Here is a 19574-nt window from a genome sequence, read left to right on the forward strand (position 1 = left end):
CATGGGAGAATAGCAGCCTGCATTGCTGCGAAAGGTGGATATACACTGTACTAGTGCCGACATTGTGCATGCTCTGTTGCCTGTGTCTATGTGCCTGTGGTTCTGTCAGTGTGATCATGTGATGTATCTGACCCCAGGAATGTGTCAATAAAGTTTCCCCTTCCTGGGACAATGAATTCACGGTGTTCTTATCTCAATTTCCAGGAGTGTATTTGTCTGTCCATACATGCTTTCTTCTGAGCCGCAATATTGCACTGGTAGAGTACAGTCAGTGTGTTGAAAACAACGTGGGTGTTGGGATTTTCCAATCACCATAAGCGGTAGTTTATGACTCCCATTTGCATTACAACACGCCATTAATATTACGTGCTGTTTCTGTTGCTTGTAACCACGAGCTTCCTTCTCGTTCCTGGCAGCTAATGTTTTTGAAGGAAGTGTCTTGTAAAAGAGTCCTGTTTCATCAGCATTATACAAGGCATCAGCAGTGAAATCTTCTTCCTCTGTTATCTTTCGCATCTTGCTTACAATCTCATCAGGATCCTTATCTTTAGGTGATCGAATTTCCCTGGTGACTGTCAGCTACCGAAAGCCATGTCGTTTTTTCTTCCAGTTTGATGGCCAACCTTCGCTCTCTGCAAACAAGTTACTACTGCAAAGTTTTTTATTAAATGCAGCTGCTTTTTCCTATATAGTCGGGCCACTGACTGGAATTCCTTTACTGCGTTGTTGCATGAACCATCTATAAACAGCTATGTCCAGTTCTTCATTCTCACTCTTTTGCATAACTTTCTGTTTTCCCAAGTCACTCTCCGTTTGTGTTGAGTATTGTCGAATACCATTTTCTTTCCTTTTTATGTCATAAATAGTCCCTCGTCCAACATTGAACTCAGCAACAATGGTTTTCTGCGAAGAACCTCGATTTAAGTTATCTAAAATTTCGAGTTTCTGCTTGAGGTCTAGCGTAACGTGTTTCCATTTAGAAGACATGATTCTGAACTGTAAAGAAACCTACAATTTCAGATACTATATATAAAGCATTGTTTAACTAAGTAGTGTTGCGCACGGTAATTCATTGTACACGTGTTCTTGGATGTGCGCCGGATTACTGAGAGGCCGGAATACTGAGGACCAGATTCGCGAGAATCTAGTGTATAAGCACCGCTCCTGTCAGCCTCGGTCGCACAATACTAGGCTGGCTCTAGAAGAGCACTACTATTTCAATTATTAGTGATTCATATCCATTGCTTGTACGGACATAGTGTATAGAGAAGGACACTGATTGTTCGCTTGTCGCCCATCGCTTGCGACACGTTCTTTTAAATCCAAAGTTACGCATTGTCAATCTTCGTTATAGTAATCCAGTAACAACGATTAATGTTATTTGCCTGAATTGTATAGCTATCCGAGAAGGCAACATTCTTTAGGTACCCTGTAGGAAATGAGTGGGCAGAATGCCACAAGGAGTCTGAGGGATCCTGAAGATGAGAAAGATCATAATCAGGATATATCTCGGAATGTACGGACTGAAATCGCAACTTCATTGAAACCACAAGTAGGCAAACTCTTCATTTGAAATTTTAGGCATAAATTATAAACTCAAAAAATAATTTGTTCAAGTGAAAAGGGTGGTGCACTGTGTCTTACGTTCCAGTTATTGTAGTAGATCTTTCTCGGGTTGTGGTAGATGAGCATTAGCTGTCTATGAATTATAAGTATTGCTTACTGGCGTTTTTCTGCAAGCAGGGTAGCAATTCTGCTATTTTAGGTGGTTTGCAAATGTGGTGTGTGTTTCCACCTTTCAGTGCTTTAGGTGTGGAGAGCCTCTTATTCTAAAATGTACGTTTGTCTTTCACACATATGCTGAGATTAGATTAGATTAGTACTTGTTCCATAGATCATGAATACGACACTTCATAATGACGTGGAACGTATCAGGTTAATAAAAGGTGTCTATACAAGATATTACATTACACAAAATATTACATGACACTTCATTATTTTTTTTGTGGGGGGTGGGGAAATTACCCACTTACTACATCCAAAAATTCATCTAATGAGTAGAAGGAGTTGCCATTCACAAATTCTTTTAATTTCCTTTTAAATGCTATATGGCTATCTGTCAGACTTTTGATGCTATTAGGCAAGTGACCAAAGACTTTTGTGGCAGCTTAATTTACCCCCTTCTGAGCCAAAGTTAGATTTAACCTCGAGTAGTGAAGATCATCCTTTCTGCTAGTGTTGTAGCCACGTACACTGCTATTACTTTCGAATTCGTTCGGATTGTTAATAACAAATTTCATAAGTGAATATAAATATTGTGAGGCTGCAGTGAAGATCCCTAGCTCTTTAAATAAGTGTCTGCAGGATGATCTTGGATGACCTCCAGCAATTATTCTGATTACACACTTTTGTGGAATGAATGCTCTTTTACTCAATGATGAGTTACCCCAGAATATGATGCCATAAGAAAGCAGAGAATGAAAATAGGCGTGGTAAGCTAATTTACTGAGATGTATATCGCCAAAATTTGCAATGACCCTAATAGCATAAGTTGCTGAACTCAAACATTTCAGCAGAAAAAAATGGTTCAAATGGCTCTGAGCACTATAGGACTTAACATCTGAGGTCATCAGTCCCCTAGAACTTAGAACTACTTAAACCTAACTAACCTAAGGACAATCACACACATCCATGCCTGAGGCAGGATTCGAACCTGAGACCGTAGCGGTCGCGCGGTTCCAGACTGAAGTGCCTAGAACCGCCCGGCCACATCGGCCTGTCATTTCAGCAGATCTTCAGTGTGTTTTTTCCCGTTCAACCCCTCATCAATGCATACACCTAGACATTTGGAATATTCTACCTTAGCTACCGATTTCTGATCAAAGTCTATATTTGTTAATGGTGTCATTCCGTTTACTGTGTGGAACTGTATATACTGTGTTTTGTCAAAGTTTAATGAGAGCCCATTTGCAGAGAACCACTTAATGATTTTCTGAAAAACATCGATTACAATTTCACCAGTTAATTCTTGTCTGTCGGGTGTGATAGCTATACTTGTATCATCGGCAAAAAGTACCAGCTTTGCATCTTCGTGAATATAGAATGGCAATTCATTAACATATATATTAAGAACAGCAGAGGACCCAAGACCGAACCTTGCGGCACCCCATTCTTGATTGTTCCCCAGTTTGAGAAATCACCAGTTTTTTGCGCATTATGTGAACTGCGTATTTCAACTTTCTGCACTCTTCCAGTTAGGTATGATTTAAACCATTTGAGCGCTGTCCCGTTCATAACTTAGTACTTGAGCTTATCTAGAATTATTCCATGATTTACATAATCAGAAGCCTTTGAAAGATCACAAGAAATCCCAACAGGTGACTTTCGGTTACTCAGAGCATTTAATATTTCATTGGTAAAAGTATATATAGCATTTCCCGTTGAAAAACCTTTCTGGAAACCAAACTGACATTTTGTTAAAACTTTATTTTTACAAAGGTGTGAAGCTACTGTACAATACATTACTTTTACAAGAATTTTGGGTAAGGCAGTCAGAAGAGAGATTGGGTGATAGTTGTTGACATCAGACGTATCCCCTTTTTTATGCAGTGGCTTAACAATGGCATACTTCAGTCTATCTGGGAAAATACCTTGCTTCGGAGAGCTATTACATATGTGGCTAAGAATCCCACTTATCTCTTGGGAACAAGCTTTTATTATCCTGCTGGAAATGCCATCAATTCCATGCCAGCTTTTATTCTTGAGAGAGTTTATTATCTTCCTAATTTCAGAAGGAGAGGTGGGTGGAATTTCAATTGTATCAAATTGTGTTGGTGAGGCCTCTTCCATTAACTGCCTTGCTTCTTCTAATGAACATTTAGATCCTAGTTTTGCTGCAACATTTAAAAAATGATTATTGAAAATGTTTTCGACTTCCGGCTTGTTGTTTGTCAAATTTCCATTCGCTTTGATGGTAATGCCGTCATCCTATACTCTTGGTTGCCCTGTCTCCCTTGTAATAATATTCCAAATTGTTTTGATTTTGTTATCAGAGGTATTAATGTCAGAGATGATGCACATGCTTTTGGACTTTTTAATAACCTTTCTTAATGTGGCACAGTAATTGCTATAATATTTGACTGTTTCTGGGTCATTACTCTTTCTTATTGTTAGATACAGTTTCCTTTTGTGGTTACAAGATATCTTTATTCCTTTAGTAAACCAAGGTTTCTTCCATGGTTTCTTATAATTAGATTTAACTACTTTCTTGGGGAAACAGTTTTCAAATTCTTTTACAAATGTATCATGAAATAAGTTGTATTTTAAATTACCATCAGGTTCCTTGTACACCTCATCCCAGTCTAAATGCTGAAGATTTTCCCTAACATTTCTAAGTGTTGAGCCATTAATTGAACGCACAATTTTGGAGTCTAGTTTTGAATTACTGAATGGAGCCTTGTCATATAATGTAACTAGCTGAGCACCATGATCACAAAGGCCATTCTCAAAAGGACAAGAATTTACGTTTTTAAACTTATCTTGGTCTATAAAAGTGTTATCTATCAATGTGCTGCTGTCCTTTACTACCCGAGTAGGAAAATCAATGACAGATGTCAAATTGAAAGTACCGAGCAAGACTTCCAGGTCATTCGTCCTATTACACTCTTTCAGTGAATCAACATTGAAGTCCCCACAAATAATAATTTGCTTTGCCCTATCTGACAGATAGCACAACAAGGCGTCCAAGTTTTCCAGGAATAAATGAACGTTGACTGAAGGGGACATATATACTGTTACAATTATAAAAGAGCCCTCCTTCAGTTTAAGTTGGCAAGAACATGATTCTATATGTTGCACAAAGAACCTATATCCTCTACCACCTGGCTAAGACATGCACTTGGCTTGAAAAAGTTTGTGACCTGGTACCTGTCACGTAATTTTTCCAGCAAAATCTGGCCCACACCTCTTCCACGGCTGCTACCTAGCAACATAACCTTCCTCTTACTTTCTTACCTCTCTTACCTCTGAATCACAGTCATTGAAGATAACTGACATACGTCTGTTCTTGTTTGAATTTGTACAGAGTGTCTGTATTCTTGCTTTTCACTGTCACAAAAAATCACCTCGAGTATGTAACAGGACGTTTCTCTCTTTGCAAAATTTATCTGGTTGTTCCAGTAACTGAGGAAAGACAGTATCCACTACATGTTTTTTCGAGGCTGACATAGATTACTGTCGTGCATTCAACCATTTTTTAACAACAAAAGTCGCAACGCAGCACTCGTATCCAGGCATAGATGTGTAGTGGCATCTATCCTGCCCAAGGAGATTACATTAGATTTTGAGCCCCTTAACGGGATAGATTTTAACGTACCATAAACTCTTTCATCCCACCGAAAACTGACGAAGGAGATCGGACAACTTGTGACAAAGCTGTCAGCCGATGTTATCGAGCAACCTCTGGCGACCTGAGGACCTCCTTCTGTGCCACTTGGAACAGCCTTAGTTTTTGCGACTTGACATCTCGAAACTGACACACTAATTTAAATAAAATAACTATATTTACATCTGTGTTATTATCATTACATTATAAATGTGCAGCATCTTGAAGCTATTGGATGTTGAGATAATGATCGTGGAATATTAATTTTGCTTTCTGAATAACCCTGCAATATCATTTTTGCTTTCTCTAGACAAATCCCGGCGCCCCCGCCGTCGACCCAGCGTGAGGACGTGGTGCCAATACGTGGAGTCTCTGGAGAAGATGAAGAGTATCCCATGGGCAACCAGGAGCGTGGGATAGCCCTCATCTTGAACCATAAAGTCTTTGAAGAAGACTCCCTTCATAACAGAGCGTACACAGAGATCGACAGAAACGCATTGATGCGTGCATTCACAACACTCGGCTTCGAAGTACGCTGTTTCGACGATCTGACATATAGCCAAATTCGCCAACAACTCAGACGAGGTAAGTAAGTCTACATCTTCATCTTCTTCACATCTGCGTCTGTTCTCTGACAAAGCATGTCATGGTGGTGAGAGATTTGTATTGTATTTAGAATGGACAAATAGAGGCTAAGTTGATCATGCGGAGACGGATCCGCACTGTCTTGATGAATTCTGCCCTCCAAGCTGCCTCCAAAACGGCAGAATATAGATATTTTGCATTCTTTTGTGTGTACCTACCCATAATTTGCAGGTAGTGGTCATCACCTGATGTTGAAGCTTCATTTCAGATTAAAACTGTGTGCCAGACCGAGACTTGAACTCGGGACCTTTGCCTTTCGTGGGCAAGTGCTCTACCATTTGAGCTACCCAAGCATGACTCACGCCCCATCCTCACAGCTTTAATTCTGCCAGTACCTCGTCTCCTACCTTCCAAACTTTGCAGAAGCTCTCCTGCGGACCTTGCAGAACTAGCACTCCTGAAAGAAACGATATTGCGGAGACATGGCTTAGCCACAGCCTGAGGGATGTTTCCAGAATGAGATTTTCACTCTGCAGCGGAGTGTGCACTGGTATGAAACATCCTTACAGATTAAAACTGTGTGCCGGACCGAGACTCGAACTCGGGACCTTTGCCTTTCGCGGGCAAGTGCTCTACCATCTGAGCTACCCAAGCACCACTCACGCCCCTTCCTCACAACTTTACTTCTGGCTGGATCTCGTCTCCTACCTTCCAAACTTTACAGAAGCTCTCCTGCGAACCTTGCAGAACTAGCACTCCTGAAAGAAAGGATATTGCGGAGACATGGCTTAGCCAAAGCCTGGGGGATGTTTCCAGAATGAGATTTTCACTCTGCAGCGGAGTGTGCGCTGATATGAAACTTTCTGGCAGATTAAAACTGTGTCGAGACCGAGACTTGGACTCGAAGGTAGGAGATGAGGTACTGGCAAAAGTAAAGCTGTACGGACGGGACGTGAGTCGTGCTTGGGTAGCTCAGATGTTAAGTCGTGCTTGGGTAGCTCAGATGTTAGAGCACATGCCCGCGGAAGACAAAGGGCCCGAGTTCGAGTCTCGGTCCAGCACACAGTTTTAATCTGCCAAGAAGTCTCATATCAGCGCACACTCCACTACAGAGTGAAAATCTCACCCTGGAAACATCCCTCAGGTTGTGGCTAAGTTACATTTACATATTTTATGCCCACACTGGAGCACATTATTCAGTCCATACACAATTAAGTCTTAATACTAGTTGTAGATTTGGCTTTCCTCTTCTGCTCCCAAAACGTCTTCATCCTTTTTGACCTGGCTACCCTTTCTTCATCAGCTATGGTGTATTTTTTGCGTTTAAATGTCTTTAGTTTAAAACTCTTGTCACTGTGTTTCAGGATCTTCTTCTATTCTCTGCATTCAATTTGTTACATTGTCAAGCCTAACTAGTCTAAATCATCTTGAACTTCTTTGAACCAGTTGTTCTTGGTCTTACTTTTCCAAAAGTAGCTGAACAGTTGTTTCAGTAGCCTGCTTTCTGTTAGTCTGGAAATGTGGCAGAAAAAAGCAACCCTCCTTTTCCGTATTGTGTCAATTATTGACCCAGTTTCTTGGTATACAATTTCATTAGGTAATAGTCGCCATTGTCCCTCTACTTGGTATTTTTTGTTTATAATTGTTCTAAGGATTCTTCTGAATGCCTTCTGTAGTTTGCCTGTGATTATTTGGTGTCCCTCTCGAACAGTGTTTCACTAGCACAGGTTGCTTCAGGTTTAATAGCATAGTGATAGTGTCTGAGTTTTGCATTTATCAAGAGACATTTCCTTTTGTACGTTGACCAGGTGATGCGCTGCGCTTGTTTCAGTTCAGTTGTTCTGCTTTCTACTGACATTTTCTCGTTTGAATTCCAACTTATAACCTCCAAAAGATATTTCTTTACAATTTTAATTTGTTTGTTATATTTCAGTGTAAGGGCTGGTGTTTCAATTCCTTGTCTGACTTCTGCTGCTATTTTTTCGAGGTCTTCAATTTGGTGTTTAGGCTCTTCCACGCTATTTGCAAGCAGTGCTAGATCATCAGCAAAGGCCAGGCATTTGAGTTTGATATTTCTGACAATCTTGATGTTTGGTTGGCTTTCTTCTTCCACTCTCGCATGACTTTCTCCAATGCACAGTTACATAGTATTGGTGAGAGACCATCCCCCTGTCGGAGTCCCGTCCGGATTTCAAATGATTCAGATAGTCCACCTGAATTTAACTTTTGATTTAGTATTCTTAAGAGTGAGTCCAATAAGATTAACGAGTTTCAGGTGCAGTCCAAATTCCACGAGGATTTTAAGTAATGGCTCACGATGGATACTGTCATATCCTTTCTCTAAGTCAACAAAAGTGGTGACTAACTTCTTGTTTCTCACTCTTTGAAGTTTCATGTTCCACTTAAGGCTGATAATTTGATCTGGACAGCTTCTTCCAGGACGAAATCCTCCTTGATATTCTCCAAGTTCTTGGTCTAGTTGATTCTGAATTCTTGTAAAGATAATTGTAGACAAGATCTTACATGTGACATCAAGCAGTGAAATCCCCCGATAGTTGTTTGGATCCAATCTATCGCCGTTTTTGTATATTGGGTGGATTATAGCTTTTTCCACTCTTCTGGCATTTTCTAAGGATTCCAGAGGTCTACTGTGTGCTTACGGAGGTTCTGAAGTGTTTGTTTATTTGTGCTCTTCCACAGCTGTGCGACCAGTTGATTCTCCCCCGCTGCTTTGTAGTTCTTGAGCCACCTAGTTGCTTTGATCGCTTCACTGAGATCTGGTGGTGTAATCTTCTCTGGATGTGTTTTGTTTTCTTGATGTGGTTCGAAATCTAGACATTCTTTTGGTTCCTTGGTATTTAGTAATTCTTTGAAGTGATCAGCTAGAATGTTGGCATTGTCTTGATTATTGTGCGCTAATTTCCCTTTTTCATTTTTCATCATGAGTGTGGTTGGTGTATACTTTGATCGATATTATCTGACTGTCCTATAATAGTCCCTTGTTTTATGTTGTTTGAATAATTCCTCTACGAAGTTTAGGGTTTCTTCCTTGATGGTCTCTTTTGATTCTTCCGATTTTCATGGCCGTTTGTCTTCTGGCAATGGTTAGCTCTTCTCGATATTTTTCAGTTGTCTTTTGCTGGTCATTCAGCCATGCTTTGTGCCTTTTCTGTATTGCTTCTACTTTTAGTACTACTATTAGTATAAATAAATGCTATCTCTGTATATATGTATGTAACAAGTGTCTGTGTACTTGATATTAATATTAAGGAAATTTCCATGATAATGGTGAATCCAGGGCTCTGAGTGCCTTTCTGGCTTGCATGGTCCTCTAGTTCGATCACTTGTGTAGGTCAACTGCTTCCTACTTGATGCTGTATTCGGCCACGGTGCACCCATTTCTGCTAATATCGTCGAATGGTGGCATCGCACCTATTAAAATGTCGAGTGATTCGGCGATTACTACAGCTGGCTTCTTCAACTATATGAGATCTGTTCAAAAAACTCCAGAACATTAGTAATTTCGCGCCAATGGCGTGTTGAAGTGAAATGCACTTGGCATCCCTGCATACGCCTGTGTTTAATGAGTAGCTGGCGGCAGTTTCATTGTTGTACGTCTGTTAGTTATTGTCAGTGTGTAAGCTCCTCCTTCCCTATTGGCCTACTGGATTGCAATATAACTGACCGTGATCGCATATGACTAATGAAATTGTACAGTGAGTAAGACTATCGTTACCAAAGGAAAATAATGCCGGTTAGTTGGAGGGAAGTGTACAGTAGGCTCTTCTGAAGGAATTTTGAAACAAGTGGAATGTAATGCAATTGCTCACGAACTGCACAGGGGGAAAAAGGGTACCATGTAATGTTTACTACAAAAATCACTAATAGTACAAATAAAACATTGATTAGGTAAAAAAGAAAAACGGTCGCCAGCCCGCTAGGGCAATGAATCTCCAGAATCTTAAGAAAGGTAATGGCAAAAGTATTGAAGCAAATAATCATTGGCGTGGCAACAGAAGGCTGTCACGCTTTTCCACAGCACAACAATTCACAAGAAAATAAATGAATCAGAAAGCACTGAGTTTGCAGTTACTTATTCTGAAATACTAAATTTTGAAGGTAAAGCTAAATGGAGTTACTGGTTAAATAAATGAATGGCTTAACTTAAACTTTGCAGTGTAATAAATTACTTTTGGTAACCTGAGTGAGACGTAATGCAAAATTTAGAAGAAGGCAAGCAATTTACTTTTGAGTATTGAAAGATTAAAGTGAATTTATTTTAAGCAAACAGACAACTGATTTTATTTTTAATATAACAACAATAAGATACATACCAAGTCAGCAGAAGTCACTCGCTAAGCTAAATACAAAATAAATGAAAGTGCGCACTCTTAATTTGTGCGGTATCTTTAATTATTAGCTTTGCTATTGAAATTTTACGTTACTTTAAGCAAATGAAGTTAATACTAAAATTTGCAAATCAGTTTAGCCTTTGTTATGCAATACAACCCCCCCGCCCCCAAATGAACCATAGACCTTGCCGTTGATGGGGAGGCTTGCGTGCCTCAACGATACAGATAGCCGTACCGTAGGTGCTACCACAACAGAGGGGTATCTGTTGAGAGGCCAGACAAACGTGTGGTTCCTGAAGAGGGGCAGCAGCCTTTTCAGTAGTTGCAAGGGCAACAGTCTGGATGATTGACTGATCTGGCCTTGTAACACTAACCAAAATGGCCTTGCTGTTCTGGTACTGTGAATGGCTGAAAGCAAGGGGAAACTGCAGCCGTAATTTTTCCCGAGGGCATGCAGCTTTACTGTATGATTAAATGATGATGGCGTCCTCTTGGGTAAAATATTACAGAGGTAAAATAGCCCCCATTCGGATCTCCGGGCGGGGACTACTCAAGAGGACGTTGTTATCAGGAGAAAGAAAACTGGCGTTCTACAGATCGGAGCGTGGAATGTCAGATCCCTTAATCGGGCAGGTAGGTTAGAAAAGTAAAAAAGGGAAATGGATAGGTTAAAGTTAGATAGAGTGGGAATTAGTGAAGTTCGGTGGCAGGAGGAACAAGACTTCTGGTCAGGTGACTACAGGGTTATAAATACAAAATCAAATAGGGGTAATGCAGGAGTAGGTTTAATAATGAATTAAAAAATAGGTGTACGGGTAAGCTACTACAAACAGCATAGCGAATGCATTATTGTGGCCAATATAGACATGAAGCCCACGCCTACTACAGTAGTACAAGTTTATATGCCTACTAGCTCTGCAGATGACGAAGAAATTGATGAAATGTATGATGAGATAAAAGAAATTATTCAGGTAGTGAAGGGAGATGAAAATTTAATAGTCATGGGTGACTGGAATTCGGTAGTAGGAAAAGGGAGAGAAGGAAATATAGTAGGTGAATATGGATTGGGGCTAAGAACTGAAAGAGGAAGCTGCCTGGTAGAATTTTGCACAGAGCATAACTTAATCATAGCTAATACTTGGTTTAAGAATCATGAAAGAAGGTTGTATACATGGAAGAACCCTGGAGATACTAAAAGGTATCAGATAGATTATATAATGGTAAGACAGAGATTTAGGAACCAGGTTTTAAATTGTAAGACATTTCCAGGGGCAGATGTGGACTCTGACCACAATCTATTGGTTATGAACTGTAGATCAAAACTGAAGAAACTGCAAAAAGGTGGGAATTTAAGGAGATGGGAACTGGATGAACTGAAAGAACCAGAGGTTGTACAGAGTTTCAGGGAGAGCATAAGGGAACAATTGACAGGAATGGGGGAAAGAAATACAATAGAAGAAGAATGGGTAGCTTTGAGGGATGAAACAGTGAAGGCAGCAGCGGATCAAATAGGTAAAAAGACGAGGGCTAGTAGAAACCCTTGGGTAACAGAAGAAATATTGAATTTAATTGATGAAAGGAGAAAATATAAAAATGCAGTAAATGAAGTAGGCAAAAAGGAATACAAACGTCTCAAAAATGATATTGACAGGAAGTGCAAAATGGCTAAGCAGGGATGGCTAGAGGACAAATGTAAGGATGTAGAGGCTTATCTCACAAGGGGTAAGATAGATACTGCCTACAGGCAAATTAGAGAGACCTTTGGAGAAAGGAGAACCACTTGCATGAATATCTAGAGCTTTGATGGAAACCCAGTTCTAAGCAAAGAAGGGGAAAGCAGAAAGGTGGAAGGAGTATATAGAGGGCCTAATCAAGGGCGATGTACTTGAGGATAGTATTATGGAAATGGAAGAGGATGTAGATGAAGATGAAATGGGAGATACGATATTGCGTGAAGCACTGAAAGACCTGAGTCGAAACAAGGCCCCCGGAGTAGACAACATTCCATTATAACTACTGTCAACCTTGGGAGAGCCAGTCCTGACAAAACTCTACCATCTGGTGAGCAAGATGTATGAGACAGGTGAAATACCGTCAGACTTCAAGAAGAATATAATAATTCCAATCCCAAAGAAAGCAGGTCTTGACCGATGTGAAAATTACCGAACTATCAGTTTAATAAGTCACAGCTGCAAAATACTAACGCGAATTCCTTACAAACGAATTGTAAAACTGATAGAAGCCGACCTCGGGGAAGATCAGTTTGAATTCCGTAGAAATGTTGGAACACGTGAGGCAATACTGACCCTACGACTTATCTTAGAAGAAAGATTAAGGGAAGGCAAACCTACGTTTCTAGCATTTGTAGACTTAGAGAAAGCTTTTGACAATGTTGATTGGAATACTCTCTTTCAAATTCTAAAGGTGTCAAGGGTAAAATACAGAGAGCGAAAGGCTATTTACAATTTGTACAGAAACCAGATTGCAGTTATAAGAGTCGAGGGGTATGAAAGGGAAGCAGTGGTTGGGAAGGGAGTGAGACAGGGTTGTAGCCTATCCCCGATGTTATTCAATCTGTATATTGAGCAAGCAATAAAGGAAACAAAAGAAAAGTTCGGAGTAGGTATTAGAATCCATGGAGAAGAAATAAAAACTTTGAGCTTTGCTGATGACATTGTAATTCTGTCAGAGACAGCAAAGGACTTGGAAGAGCAATTGAACAGAATGGACAGTGTCTTGAAAGGAGGGTATAAGATGAACATCAACAAAACCAAAACGAGGATAATGGAATGTAGTCGAATTAAATCGGGTGATGCTGAGGGAATTAGATTAGGAAATGAGACACTTAAAGTAGTAAAGGAGTTTTGCTATTTGGGGAGCAAAATAACTGATGATGGTCAAAGTAGAGAGGATATAAAATGGAGACTGGCAATGGCAAGGAAAGTGTTTCTGAAGAAGAAAAATTCGTTAACATCGAGAATAGATTGTCAGGAAGTCGTTTCTGAAAGTACTTGTATGGAGTGTAGCCATCTATGGAAGTGAAACGTGGACGATAACTAGCTTAGACAAGAAGAGAATAGAAGCTTTCGAAATGTGGTGCTACAGAAGAATGCTGAAGATTAGATGGGTTGATCACATAACTAATGAGGAGGTATTGAATAGAATTGGGGAGAAGAGGAGCTTGTGGCACAACTTGACTAGAAGAAGGGATCGGTTGGTAGGACATGTTCTGAGACATCGAGGGATCACCAATTTAGTATTGGAGGGCAGGGTGGAGGGTAAAAATCATAGAGGGAGACCAAGAGATGAATACACTAAACAGATTCAGAAGGATGTAGGTTTCAGTAGGTACTGGGAGATGAAGAAGCTTGCACAGGGTAGAGTAGCATGGAGAGCTGCATCAAACCAGTCTCAGGACTGAAGACCACAACAACAACAACAACATGCAATACAAGAATGAGCAGTAACTGAGGCAGAAAATTTGGACTGAAACTGATCATTAGCAAACACACAAAGCTGGCAGTAAACAGTTAATCAATTTTCACATTCTGGCGACACTTGGTGATTGCATGGACAGGAAAAGGGACCGTGCCTGGTAATAATGTCTGAAGACAATGACAACGCAGATGCCCTACAAGGTTTAACTATTGCAAGTTGCTATTCAAGTTAGTCATACTTTGTGAAAGAAATGTAACTGGGTAAAGCCTCTTGTAGTGGTTAATAAAAAAGAAAAAAGAGAAGAAAAGAAAAGAATAGAAATGGTGGGAAGAAATGGTGAATAAAAACGGGGTTTTAAAATCGTAAATGACCATGAAAAAGGGAAAGAATGAAATGCAAATCGGACTTTGTATTACAGAAAAGCTATCGGACTTCGTGATTCGGAAAAGCTATTGTTGGGGTGGTCCTTGTGGCGTTCCTGAGCAAAAGTTAAACCAATTTCCACTACAAAAATTATTGAAAAAGAACAGAGAATAACAAAATGTAACTGACAGGGGGAAATCTTGTAGATAAGAGTTCATCCTTTACCATATTAACATGTCTTCTATCGTGCGGCGCAAAAATCTCCTACTTCATTTCTGCGTGAAAAGTCTGCTCCGAAATCTTGCAATAAGTTTCATCGTCCAGGAATTTCTAATGTGTACAAAACTGTCTTGACATTAAATGCAATTTATTTTACGTTGCTTCCCTCCCCCAAATGTCATAACAACTTCCACAATATGTTTACACATTAATAAGTTTTTTTCGTCTTCATCAGATCACGTCTGCATTAAGCTTCCGCTCTCGAGAAACAATAGATGGATAGAAAAAAAAGTTACAATTTTAGTACAAGATGCATTCAAGTTCTAAGGCCTCCGATTTTTTTTCTAATTAACAACTCACCTGAAATCTATGAAACTGGCGTTACTTCTCGACGTAATTTCCCTGCAGATGTACACATTTTTCACAATGCTGACGCCATGATTCCATGGCAGCAGCAAAGGCTTCTTTAGGAGTATGTTTTGACCACTGGAAAATCGCTGAGGCAATAGCAGCACGGCTGGTGAATGTGCAGCCACGGAGAGATCACGTCTGCATTAAGCTTCCGCTCTCGAGAAACAATAGATGGATAGAAAAAAAAGTTACAATTTTAGTACAAGGTGCATTCAAGTTCTAAGGGCTCCGATTTTTTTTCTAATTAACTACTCACCTGAAATCGATGAAACTGGCGTTACTTCTCGACGTAATTGCCCTGCAGACGTACACATTTTTCACAACGCTGCCGCCATGATTCCATGGCAGCGGCAAAGGCTTCTTTAGGAGTCTGTTTTGACCACTGGAAAATCGCTGAGGCAATAGCAGCACGGCTGGTGAATGTGCAGCCACAGAGAGTGTCTTTCATTGTTGGAAAAAGCCAAAAGTCACTAGGAGCCAGGTCAGGTGAGTAGGGAGCATGAGGAATCACTTCAAAGTTGTTATCACGAAGAAACTTGCGTAACGTTAGCTCGATGTGCGGGTGCGTTGTCTTGGTGAAACAGCACACGCGTAGCCCTTCCTGGACGTTTTTGTTGCAGTGCAGGAAGGAATTTGTTCTTCAAAACATTTTCGTAGGATGCACCTGTTACCATAGTGAGCTTTGGAACGCAATGGGTAAGGATTACGCCCTCGCTGTCCCAGAACATGGACACCATCATTTTTTCAGCACTGGCGGTTACCCGAAATTTTTTTGGTAGTGGTGGATCTGTGTGCTTCCATTGAGCTGACTGGCGCTTTGTTTCTGGATTGAAAAATGGCATCCGCGTCTCATCCATTGTCACAACTGACGGAAAGAAAGTCCCATTCATGCTGTCGTTGCGCGTCAACATTGCTTGGCAACATGCCACACGGGCAGCCATGTGGTCGTCCGTCAGCATTCGTGGCACCCACCTGGATGACACTTTTCGCATTTTCAGGTCGTCATGCAGGATTGTGTGCACAGAACCCACAGAAATGCCAACTCTGGAGGCGATCTGTTCAACAGTCATTCGGCGATTCCCCAAAACAATTCTCTCCACTTTCTCGATCATGTCGTCAGACCGGCTTGTGCGAGCCTGAGGTTGTTTCGGTTTGTTGTCACATGATGTTCTGCCTTCATTAAACTGTCGGACCCACGAACGCACTTTCGACACATCCATAACTCCATCACCACATGTCTCCTTCAACTGTCAATGAATTTCAATTGGTTTCACACCACGCAAATTCAGGAAACGAATGATTGCACACTGTTCAAGTAAGAAAAACGTCGCCATTTTAAGTATTTAAAACAGTTCTCATTCTCACCACTGGCGGTAAAATTCCATCTGCCGTACGGTGCTGCTATCTCGGGGACGTATTGACAATGAACGTGGCCTCATTTTAAAACAATGTGCATGTTTCTATCTCTTTCCAGTCCAGAGAAAAAAAATCAGAGGCCTTAGAACTTGAATGCACCTCGTATTTTCTCTGCTGTCAAGCACTCATACCGCTCCGACGGTATAATTTATATCTGAGGGAACGAGTGTAGTGCAGCGAAATTCAAAGTCCCGCTACATTGCCCCCTCAACTTTCACGCTAAAACATTTAGCGTGGCAGGCTAGCAAACAATATAATTAATAGATATACCTAAATGTATATATATATATATATATATATATATATATATATATATATATGTGTGTGTGTGTGTGTGTGTGTATGTTTGTGTTTGTTTGTGTGTCTGTCGACCTGCCAGCGCTTTCGTTCAGTAAGTCACCTCATCTTTATTTATATATATATCTGAAAACAAAGATGATGTGACTTACCAAATGAAAGTGCTGGCAGGTCGACAGACACACAAACACAAACATACACACAAAATTCAAGCTTTCGCAACAAACTGTTGCCTCATCAGGAAAGAGGGAAGGAGAGGGAAAGACGAAAGGATGTGGGTTTTAAGGGAGAGGGTATGGAGTCATTCCAATCCCGGGAGCGGAAAGACTTACCTTAGGGGGAAAAAAGGACGGGTATACACTCGCACACACACACATATCCATCCACACATGTACAGACACAAGCAGACATATTTAAAGACAAAGAGTTTGGGCAGAGATGTCAGTCGAGGCAGAAGTGCAGAGGCAAAGATGTTGTTGAATGACAGGTGAGGTATGAGTGGCGGCAACTTTAAATTAGCGGAGATTGAGGCCTGGTGGATAACGGGAAGAGAGGATATATTGAAGAGCAAGTTCCCATCTCCGGAGTTCAGATAGGTTGGTGTTAGTGGGAAGTATCCAGATAACCCGGACGGTGTAACACTGTGCCAAGATGTGCTGGCCGTGCACCAAGGCATGTTTAGCCACAGGGTGATCCTCATTACCAACAAACACTGTCTGCCTGTGTCCATTCATGCGAATGGACAGTTTGTTGCTGGTCATTCCCACGTAGAATGCATCACAGTGTAGGCAGGTCAGTTGGTAGATCACGTGGGTGCTTTCACACGTGGCTCTGCCTTTGATTGTGTACACCTTCCGGGTTAAAGGACTGGAGTAGGTGGTGGTTGGAGGGTGCATGGGACAGGTTTTACACTGGGGGCGGTTACAAGGGTAGGAGCCAGAGGGTAGGGAAGGTGGTTTGGGGATTTCATAGGGATGAACTAAGAGGTTACGAAGGTTAGGTGGACGACGGAAAGACACTCTTGGTGGAGTGGGGAGGATTTCATGAAGGATGGATCTCATTTCAGGGCAGGATTTGAGGAAGGATCAGAGGATCACCCTGTGGCTAAACATGCCTTGGTGCACGGCCAGCACATCTTGGCACAGTGTTACACCGTCCGGGTTATCTGGATACTTCCCACTAACACCAACCTATCCGAACTCCGGAGATGGGAACTTGCTCTTCAATATATCCTCTCTTCCCGTTATCCACCAGGCCTCAATCTCCGCTAATTTAAAGTTGCCGCCACTCATACCTCACCTGTCATTCAACAACATCTTTGCCTCTGCACTTCTGCCTCGACTGACATCTCTGCCCAAACTCTTTGTCTTTAAATATGTCTGCTTGTGTCTGTATGTGTGTGGATGGATATGTGTGTGTGTGCGAGTGTATACCCGTCCTTTTTTCCCCCCTAAGGTAAGTCTTTCCGCTCGCGGGATTGGAATGACTCCTTACCCTCTCCCTTAAAACCCACATCCTTTCGTCTTTCCCTCTCCTTCCCTCTTTCCTGATGAGGCAACAGTTTGTTGCGAAAGCTTGAATTTTGTGTGTATGTTTGTGTTTGTGTGTCTGTCGACCTGCCAGCACTTTCATTTGGTAAGTCACACCAACCTTGTTTTTAGATATATTTTTCCTACGTGGAATGTTTCCCTCTATTATATATATAGTTACATACAGTTTGTCTGAACAAGCTGCTCGCCAGCGCAGTTAATGTTGTGTGCTTCCAGCGTTGATTTCCCAATGCATCTCTGGCAGCACGTAGGCTTTGCGCATGCGCAATAGCATCATTGAATTTCGCCTGCGGCAGTTTCAAAATTGCTGTGTTATGACAGTCTTGAACAGTATTCACTTTCACATAGTGTTCATTACAAGTTGTTATTCCAGCATAAATGGCGTGTTAAGTCCGGAGACCCCATAAGATTGAGCGTGTGCGTGATCTGAAGCAATGTCCATGTCTTCTGTTACGACACAACACTCCAGGTCCTTGTGCGTTTTCGTGACTATTGTTACCGGGGCATATATGGTGGATGTAGTTTTTAGCCTCCACATCGCCTACGACAGGTGCTGAGTTTTTTGTCTCCAAAGCATCCGAAGGCCGGCCAGGAACAATGGCATTGATATTCGCAAAGGTATGGGGTTTCATCACATTCTCTATACTCGCCAACAAACGTTCATTTGCAGTGTGAAAATCCTCATTTTTGTCGAAGTAAATTGCAGTTTATATTGGTTTACAAACAGTTATTTGGTTTATGCACTATTAGTTTCACAAATAACACAAAATTTGTCGTTTATAACGTTCACAGTTTAACACAGTTTGCAACACCTTTTTTGCCATGTTTACATTTTAATGAAGTTCACTGTGTCCCAGCATGTTTACATAGTTAATTATGAAAGCTTACATTTCGTGGTCACATTTCGAAATATGTTGACAATATGCAAAGTTTTAACACATATACAAATACATATAAATTTACAAGAATATGCATGTGAAATATTTACACTAAAAAATTATTCTAAGTCCCATTGGCTTTCTTTTATTGGGGTATTAATTTTTTTTAATTCAGGTTTGGGCGTGCCAAGGGATATCAGACTTTACATTTAAAGCATGGGCTTTCCTTCATTTATTATTTCTTTCTTTCTTTTGATTCCATATCTTGGCTAGTGGTTGACCAGGCTTGTAACGCCATCAATATTCATGTCTTTTTATTCATACCTGAAAGTTTACTGTCACACAATGTATTCTTACATTCCATAAACAAACAATACCCAGCTGCAGGAGGTGGTAGGGTAATGGAGAAAGAAAGCAAGATAGACTGGAAGAAACTATTCACTACCTATAAACTACCAAATTCTACAGCTAATACATAAAAAGAGAACGTAATACATTATAACATTTGCATCACCTTCAAGGGGTGTGTGAAAGGAGGTGCTTACCATTTACCAAATCATGGGTAAATGTAAGTGTCCTTACGTTATAAACTACCAAATCCTACAGCTAATACATAAAAAGAGAACATAATACATTATAACATTTGCATCACCTTCAAGTGGTGTGTGAAAGGAGGTGCTTA

The 19574-nt window shown here is 40.8% G+C and overlaps 1 protein-coding gene across 2 annotated transcripts in view; it reads left to right on the top strand.

Annotated features, from left to right (window-relative positions):
• LOC126417061 (caspase-6-like) overlaps positions 1 to 19574 on the top strand; it is a 193710-nt gene that overhangs the window by 43945 nt on the left and 130191 nt on the right. For both annotated transcript variants that reach the window (XM_050084957.1, XM_050084966.1), the window contains exon 3: positions 5694 to 5968. In XM_050084957.1, the coding sequence (XP_049940914.1) occupies positions 5694 to 5968 (275 nt within the window). The remainder of the gene's footprint in view (positions 1 to 5693; positions 5969 to 19574) is intronic.

The sequence above is a fragment of the Schistocerca serialis genome, chromosome 1, assembly GCF_023864345.2.
Source record: "Schistocerca serialis cubense isolate TAMUIC-IGC-003099 chromosome 1, iqSchSeri2.2, whole genome shotgun sequence".
NCBI classification, from domain to species: domain Eukaryota; kingdom Metazoa; phylum Arthropoda; class Insecta; order Orthoptera; family Acrididae; genus Schistocerca; species Schistocerca serialis.